This window comes from Arvicanthis niloticus, chromosome 12, assembly GCF_011762505.2.
Source record: "Arvicanthis niloticus isolate mArvNil1 chromosome 12, mArvNil1.pat.X, whole genome shotgun sequence".
Taxonomy (NCBI): domain Eukaryota; kingdom Metazoa; phylum Chordata; class Mammalia; order Rodentia; family Muridae; genus Arvicanthis; species Arvicanthis niloticus.
The window spans coordinates 66,739,251-66,748,146 of record NC_047669.1 but is presented as its reverse complement, the minus strand read 5'-3'; the positions used below and the strand labels follow the sequence as shown (position 1 = coordinate 66,748,146).

General features: G+C 38.3%; 1 protein-coding gene across 7 annotated transcripts in view; it reads right to left on the bottom strand.

The window, feature by feature from the left end:
• Positions 1–5,076: 5,076 nt before the first annotated feature.
• Positions 5,077–8,896, bottom strand: part of Gabpa (GA binding protein transcription factor subunit alpha) — a 30,917-nt gene continuing 27,097 nt past the window's right edge. For all 7 annotated transcript variants that reach the window (XM_034514912.2, XM_076943102.1, XM_034514911.2 and 4 more), the window contains one exon: positions 5,077–8,308. In XM_034514912.2, the coding sequence (XP_034370803.1) occupies positions 8,080–8,308 (229 nt within the window). In that variant the 3' untranslated portion in view covers positions 5,077–8,079. The remainder of the gene's footprint in view (positions 8,309–8,896) is intronic.

The following is an 8,896-nucleotide window of genomic DNA, read 5'->3' as shown; positions in this document are numbered from 1 at the left end:
CTTTCCAAAGACACATGGCATGGCCTGCTTCTCGACAGGGATATAATGTGCTATTAATATTACTTACTTAGGATGCTAAATGGAGGGTGGGGGGATTTTAACAGAAGTAAAAGTTTATCAGGTACATATCACAAATTATATGTACTCAGGCAAGTGATTTTTGCCTCTGAGAGCTGTTGTCAGCCTTCTCCTTGCTAAATTCTTCAGAAGCTTACAGTTCTGCTCAGCCCTGAGGGTTTTTTTCCTTTCTTTCTTTTCTTTCTTTCTTTCCTTCTTTCTCTCTCCCTTTCTTTCTCTCTCTCTCTCTTCTTTCTTTCTTTCTTTCTTTCTTTCTTTTTCTTTCGACAAGAATGTGTCGTAAGATTTCTGCTCAGCAGCTGTTTTTTCCAGCTTAGGAAGCAGGAAGTGTTAGTGTGACTTTTGAACACCTGAAAACCATATTGGCTGGAGGGTAATCCTGCCATTTCTAGAACCTTGCACCAAGAAACAGGTTCGAAAGATAAAATATTAAAGACAGCCTGACATTCTTCACTTTTTCTACCAATGTTGTTCTTCCTATGGGGTTGCGACCCGCTTCAGCTCCTTCAGTCCTTCCCCTAACTCTTCCATTGGTATTGACTTCTAGACAGAGTCCTAACCCACAGTTAAAGAAAATATTTGACATAAAGTTCCACAAAGTTACTTCTTAGTTTGATTTTATGTGGCATTAAAATCAATCATATTAAGATTTTGGATACAGTTCAGTGGTAATGTTACCAGTTAGCTACTGGAGTCTCTATTTCTTTGTCCAAATGGCAGTTTGATTTCCTTAAGTTTCAGTTCCCAGTCCTTGGATGCTGAGGACTCAAGGGCTATACTAATAGATCTGGAGTGCTAGGATGACAGGTGTGTCCCCTCTCCTAATGACTTTAGGGTCACAACTATTGGGGGTAAATGTGGGAGAGCTACACAGTATAAGTAGCCACTGAGGCCACTGAGGCTGGATCTATCCAGAACGGCTGCCTTGGGTCCCACCCCTTGTTCTTCTCTGGTAACCCCCAGCAGAGGAAATATCCGCTTTGCCACTGTTCAGGATTTAAACACCGGATAACAAGGTACAGACATCAGGATCTTGTTGAGAACCATTTTTTTTAAAAAGCTATTTTCTTCATGTAAAAAAAAAGAAAGAGAGAGAGACAGAAAGAGAGAGGGGGGAAGGAAGGAAGAAAGAAAGGGAGGAAGAAAAAGAAGAGAGAGAGAGAAAAAGAGAGACCGACCTTTGGTCCTCGGTAGAGATATGACCCACTACTGGATTAGGCACTAATGGATCCCTCCTGAAGAGTTAATTCAGCTGGGTCCATCAATCACCTGGCTCTGTGTAGCCCACAGTAAATCCGATTCACACAAAGCCGTACTAAGAAGAGCTGGCAGGAGAGTCTGCTTGGTGCTTTAGAACACTTGTTACTATCTCAGAGCATGGAGTTGAGTTCCCAGCACCTATGCCTAGTGGCTCACAGCTGCCTTTGAGTCCTACTCCAGAGCATCTTTCATCCTCTTCTGGCCTCCAGACACCTGTCCAGGTGTACAGGCATGTGTGCACACACATGCATACACACACACACACACACACACACACTCATGCAGGCACGCACGCGCATGCAAACACAGAGAAACATGCACCCCCACACACAAATGAAATAATTTTTAAAAAGTCATGCTAATGGAAAAAACTAACATATCCCTATAATGGAATGATCTCTGTGGCCTTCCCTCATATACTGGCTGCTGGAAGGCAGGGCTGCAGAGTCTGTCTGCTTCCCTAAGAAGTCACTCAGGAAAGTATCACTGTTCTTTTCTTCCAGATACTGGTCAGAAGCATTAGTGTACCTTTCCAGACACACTGGGTTTGTTATTCCTCTCAAGCTACACCCTCCCCACTCCTTGGCCATATGACTACTATCTTACAGGTGCTGGCTTACCTCCCCACTGCTGAGAATCTGTTTCTCAGGCCATAACTCAAAAGACAGGACTTTCCCTCCTCCACCTCACTCCTCCTGATGGCTGCTGAGATTCACAGCTGCTGCCCCGCTTTTGTTTTCCCCTCAAACATTAATAAAATTGTCCTCAATCATGATCCTTGTTCCTGCTATCTTTAGTTGTGAGCCTAGCCTTTAGCGGCTAAACCATCTCCCCAGGCTTCAGGTAAGTTTCTTTAGAGTAGTGTGCACAAAAAAAAAAAAAAAAAAAAAAAAAAAAAAAAAAAAAAAAAAAATGATGAAAGATTTCATAGATGCAATAATACGATCACCCATTATTCACCCAGATTTAAGTTTTCAATCTTGAACTGAACCGCCATTTTTATCTGTATTCCACTCTCTGAAATATTGGGAAACAAATAAGTGATGTCATAGTGTTTCATCCTTACCCAACGTACACTTCTATAGACATTCTTTCCTTTGTCTCCCCTTTGTTGTAACCACAAGAACTAGTATAGCCGCCCAAAATATGAACAGCAACCTTAGGATTCTGAAATATTCAGTCTTCCCTAATTATTCAACTCTCACTTTGATACATTTAAGAAGACTTACAAATGTCTTTTATCCTACGCATTCCTTTTATCTTTGTAATTAACATTTTAAAGGTGTGTGTGTGTGTGTGTGTACCCACAGAAGCAGGAGAGAGCATCATCATTTGGAGTTGGAGTTAGTGGTAATTGTGAGCTGCTGGACATAAACGCTGGGAACTAAACTCTGGTCCTCTCAAAAGCAGCATTTACTCTCAAGCAGAGATGGGTCATCTCTGCAGCTTCTATCCTTGACATTTTAAATAATTATTTTTGTGTCATTTTTGACTTGTACTTTGCTGATTATTTCCCTGTAACTGATTTTCTTATTTTTCCTATAAACCAGTCCTAAACTTGGGAATTTATCAGATCATGGTTCAACTTCTTTTTCAAGAGTGGTCCTAATGAGTCATATTATGGGGCATATGAAACCTCTGAGCTACGTTTGGATTGCTGTTGTGTAACCTTTTCCTCCAGATTGAAACATTTCCTATTGTAGGAAGCTATTCAACTAAGGTAAACACCTCAAAACAGCTTCAGGAAGTCCCTGAAACTAAACAGATTTACTAGGCCCCTTCCTGCCAGAGAATGCAATAAAGCTGAGCATTCCTCTTAAATGGAAGGATGCTGAGCTACAAGGAAGACTCTTTAAAGACCCGACCAGCCTCCTGGTAGATTTAGTTAAGCCAGCGGAGCCTCCTCATGCCCTCGTTTTCCCCCAAGACAGGGTTTCTCTGTGTAGTCCTGGATATCCTGGAACTCACTTTATAGATCAGTCTGGACTTCAACTTCCTACCTACCTCTTCCTACCTCTGCCTCCCCGGTGCTGGAATTGAAGTCATATGCCACCACTGCCTGGCTAACTTGTAAAGGACATTCTCCATTCTGTTGAGCTACCTGCAGGCTGTGTGTGTATTGTTCTCCAGGATCCCAGCTTTGTGAACTGTCATCCACACTGAAGAGGGCTTTGGTCATGCAGCTGTCTTTGAGTCATTTTTGTTTCCGTAAGTAACCTCCCACCCATATTCCTGTTTACCAGTTGGATTTTGATGGTATCTCTACTTTGGTCTGTTATGGGTTCCCTATCTGAAGTCAGGAGACGTGTTTGTTTTCCCGGGAGGTTCTGTCACACAACAGATGCTAAGACTGATGTATTTATTCAGGTATCATCAGACAAACACATTCATCCTTCATGAAATGGGGTAACAACTTTTCACCTGGTGGTTCAGTACCAACGGTGACACCTATAGCCACATTTAAGGCTGGCTCTATTTAACACAAATATCTCACTTTAGAGCTAAAGACAAAGCCAAGTGACACAGCAAAGTGTTTGAGTCATTTGCTCAACACACTGGCTGCACCTCACCTTTGTTAGGTGAAGCTGTTAATAGTCTTTACTGAGATAGACTTATTCCAATGAAAAATGACCAGTGTTGGTTTCAAATCTAGCCTGCCCATATACAAGTAACCTTGACACATCTAGGTCTCAACTTTTCCATTTGTAGACTGGATAGTACTGATAGCACATCAAAGGGTTAAGAAAAAGTAAGTGAAAAGGAAAATGAAATGTTTGACACACCCAAGATGGAATTACTCAGTGGAACACCGAGTCACAAATTCAGCACTTTTTACCATTATGTGAAATGAGCACCAGTTTCCACGCCAACAAACCATAGGTCCTTATGCTTATTTACTATAAGCAGATATATATGCTTATATATATGATCCTATGATTGATGTATCAGCAATCCTACTTTAGGATGAGATGGTTTTCATTACTCCCTACTAAAGGGAAACAGCATATTCTAAAAATAATGCAATTCATAAACATTAGTTTCTTATTTAAGCATGCCCAAGTTTACACATTGCTGGGCTACAAAGGAGCAAATGACATTTTAAATTGTAAAGTCTTGTCTGAAACATCCTGTCACTGCAGGACTCAGGAGCCAGAGGTAGGAAGACCACAAGCTTAGACTCAGGACTACTGACTACAGTCAGACCCTGACTATAAAAAGGAGAGGGAAAGTTAAATAGCTTTATTACTTTTAAGAAATAGCATTTTCAAAAAGATTGTATTATTCAACTATGTGCATTTGTTTCTGTCTGTGGGTGTGCATGTGCATATAGGTATCTGTAGAGGCCAGAAAGAAGCTATATAAATCCCTTGGAGTTACCAAACTTGAGTATTTTGCAAGAGGTGCTTTTAACTACTGAGCCACCTCTCCAACCCTCAGCTTGCCTTTTGACAAGTGTTCAACCTTACTGGTTTACCTGATACTATTCTTAAACCCTAGATCTGTGGTGATAATATACTACTTTTCATACCCACCAATTATACAGTTCAGCAGAATCTGTTCTCTCCAAAATTGTATTTTAATTTCATTGGTGTGTATGCATGTAACAGAGAGAGAGAGAGAGAGAGAGAGAGAGAGAGAGAGAGAGAGAGAGAGAGAGAGAGAATCATATGTATATTTATCAGAAGTGGATCCCAGGAATCTGAATTTTTTTCTAGAAGAAAACAAAAAACAAAAAGCTTTCAACATAAGAATTTATTGTATAATAGTTTTATTTTTCTCATTTACTATTTTTACATTTTATGCACAAATATTTATCTGAGTAAAAATAGAAAATAACTGTTTTATGTAAAATTACAAAAAAACAAAGAAATACATAATTGTTATTATGATAGTATTAAGTGTCTTTATTTAAAGAGTAAAAATGTATGCAAAAATTCTCCTCCGTTCTACAAAAGACTGAGAGTATTTTTTTCTTGGGAGTAAGTGAAATATTGAAATATCAACATTTTTTTTAGCCTTTAGATCTGAAGACATTAAGTCAGTCACAGGTTTGTTTTGCAATTATAAATTTTAAAACATTTTTGTGCTATTTCAAGGATACACTAGTTCTTTATAAAAGGCAGTAGCATAAATGGCAAATGCAGAAAATGACAGAACTTGCCAAAAATATTTGGAGGTACACTCTTTAAAAGAAATAACCATACTTGAGCATCACTTTATCTGGGGAGAAAAATTGAATAATTTTTCCTACTTTATTTACATGGATCAACAACAAAATAAATGCAATCGGTTAAGTCGTCATGTGGAGCCCAGCCACACCCAGCACTTCTGCCTAAGAGCTGGACTTTCCAATGCCAGCACAAAGGTTCAGACTTCAGGCTAGCACGTGTGTAAAAGGAGCTCAATGTAAACATCACATGGAAAAACTGTTTTCTAACAAAATGTACATTTCATTATTCTTGAACTTACAAGGTACAAAAGATGGCCAGTTTTCTGTTCTGTTTAATTCTATCTAGGTTTTATGAAAAATGCACAACAAAACTGAACAAGGAATACCACGCATTAATATTCTTTTGTAACATGAGTTGTTTTAATAGAAGATAGCTAACTGTGGTCTTAATAAGAACACCAAATATTTGAAATCTAAGTGAAGACAGAGTACTAAAGCTTGAGTCAAGGAGAAAGCCTTCTCACTTCCTGTGTGAAGGTGACGAGAACAAACTCAGACCGAATGTCTAAGACCTGTGCCCAAATCACAACTGACAGAACAGCTTCCAAGGAAAGGAAATCTACAGAATGCAGGACCTGTGTTTTGTTTTGTTTTTTTAAGCATTTGGAAATGTTGATTTTTAGGGACCCAGAACAAATATAAATATTCCTTTCCTTAAAAACATATTTCTCCGAATGATACACAAAGCCTGTCCTCTTGGCTAAACCGTTAACATAGTGTCTCCAAGACACTAACTTATGTAACTCTAAGATTCTCAAGCTCTGGAGGGACTGCAGAAATATCTTGTTCGGAAGCAGTTGCTCATGGCTCCCCGGCCTATTTGTCATCTCAAGTCAGGGCCTAGAGACTGTTCTTCTACTCTACACTCTTCAATTTATGGTGGTCAAACTGGACTACTAATTTGCCAGCCTACTGTTGTTTATAAAAACAAAAAATAAAAGATACAATTTAACTCTTTTTAACTATTTACTGTATAATCTTAAAGGACTTCATACAAAGAAACTAGCAACACTTGTTGAAGTCTGACAGCCTGGCACTGGAAGTTATGCTGTAGGAGGTGAGCGACCTTTCTTTCTCGTCCCTAATACTCCAAGCCAGTACTTAGTCCTGGCTGCACCGGCAGGCTGAAGTGCATGTGCTTTCTCTCCTCCTCAACTCTTCTAAAGCCAATTTTGGGAATGAATTGAAAGAAAAACAAATGAGAGAGGTATATATAAAGTAGCCTTTATACTGTTCTGAGGAATTCCTTTCTGTTATGAAAACTATATGCTAATCTCTCATATCATGATTTATGGAAAATACTTCAAAATAAACAGAGAATTTTTTTTAGCCATTTCTTCTTAGTGTTAGCGAGCAGTAAGGCATTTCATATAAGACTTATTTAAAAATTTTAGAAATATCAATCTCCCCTTGAATATCTTTCTGTCTTCATATATGTAGAAAGTGGTTAGCTAGCCATGTGTGTAGTATTTTTAGAGTCATATATGCAATATTCAAAAGAAGAAAATGAAACAAGTGGGAAACTTTATTTAAAGAAGATGGCCTGCAGAGCCCAGTCATGCCCTTTCATAACTACTCACAAGGAACTTACTTCAAACGTTAAATGCTTCGTCTGATCGAAAGTCTTCATTTTATCAGAAACAAAGAAGGGAACATATAAATGGTGTTACATAATAATCTAGTACTACAGATTAATTTTTAAAAAGAGGAAGTCAAAACTAAACCTTTTTTTTTTTCTTTCTAACTGAGGTATACTTTTTAAAATCTGAGAGAAAGAATGATATCATTTTGGAATTTTTGCAATAGCTGGTTTATTAGAATTAAATGCCTCTCTCAAAATAATTTAAGTCCTTGGCTTGACATAATGAATAATCTAGACAGAAAACCATTAATAATGGTTTGAGTTAAGCCAGCTTTAAACCTGGGTCTCATTCAACACTTTCTTCTGCCAGTTAACTTATTTTTTACTTGCAAATATATAAATTAATAACCTGATAGTTTAGTAATTATCAATATCATTTTATTTGATATGACTGTTTAGCTCTGCTTGATTAGATGAAACAGGCACACATGCTTTAGCTGAAATTTCCTTCTTCAGGCTCTCTGTAAAGAAGCGGAGAGGAAACAGCTACATCCCAGCAGTGGCTACACCAGGCTGTTTCCTGGAAATGTTTCCTTACTTTCATCTTAAGACGCTACTGGCTATTTTTTGGTAGGGCTAGACATTAATACTGACCAGTTTAGCTTTCCTGACTGTTAGCAAACTACCCCCCCCCCCCGATGAACCTGCTCGCACATCGCAGGCATCGTGGTGATCCTTTAACATATTCTAAAATATATGCTCAACGTAAAAAGATCCAAATTCACAAGAGTATGAAATATTTATAAAAAAATCATGCATCAGATTGTACACTCTAGAAATAAGATTCAAATTCAGTAATAAAGGTTAGAGCAAAGCTTGCTCTAAATTATTTAAGAAAAACCTTAAGACTCCCAGGAGGTCCTAGCTCTCAATTGTCTTTTTCTGTTTGAAGAGAGGCAGCCGCCAGTGCTACAGCTGTGACAGGCTGCGCAATTCCATGGAGCTGCATCTTTGCGAGTTTCTTCTGCTCACATTCTGTGACTAAGCGGTTCAGTTCTGCTGCACTGTATCCAATAAGAGTCTTCAAGTCACAAACAAATTTGTACACAAATCTCTTGCCTTGAACTTTACAAATCATGTCCCCATCATAATAATACCTTTAAAAAGAAAAAAAACACATCAGGACCTTGTAAAAGATGAAGAGTTTGTACTCCCTACTTTAGACTTTTCTACAAACAGAAACCTAGCAGTGTTCTGTACCCACTACAATAGTTAATGTTGACATCACAGAGTGCTTAACATTACAAATCAAACTCTAGAACTTTACTTACAAAAAACTTCAGTCCTCATTACTCCAAAATCTTATATATGAAACTTTCAAAGTAAATTGTTAACAAGTGTGATAACATTGATTCAGAAACCAACAGAATTACAAAAGAGAAGGCAAAACAAAAGAGCCTTGGAAATGGCACCAGAAGCTGACCCAGGGCTTTAAGCCAGAGACCATGCTACAAAGCCTCACAACTAGACTTGCTGCCTTTGTGGTTACAGGGCCATCCTAGTTCCTTTAGTCCTTTATTCCTCATCTATAAAACGAGGTTAAAACAGTACTTAACCCCATAGAATTGTTGAAAAGAGGGATAATCTTTATAAAGTGCTTAGCATACAATGAATGCCACGGTTAACTCTCTATAAAATATAAGCTATGTTAACAAAACTCCAGATAACAAAAAGTTACAGATGGC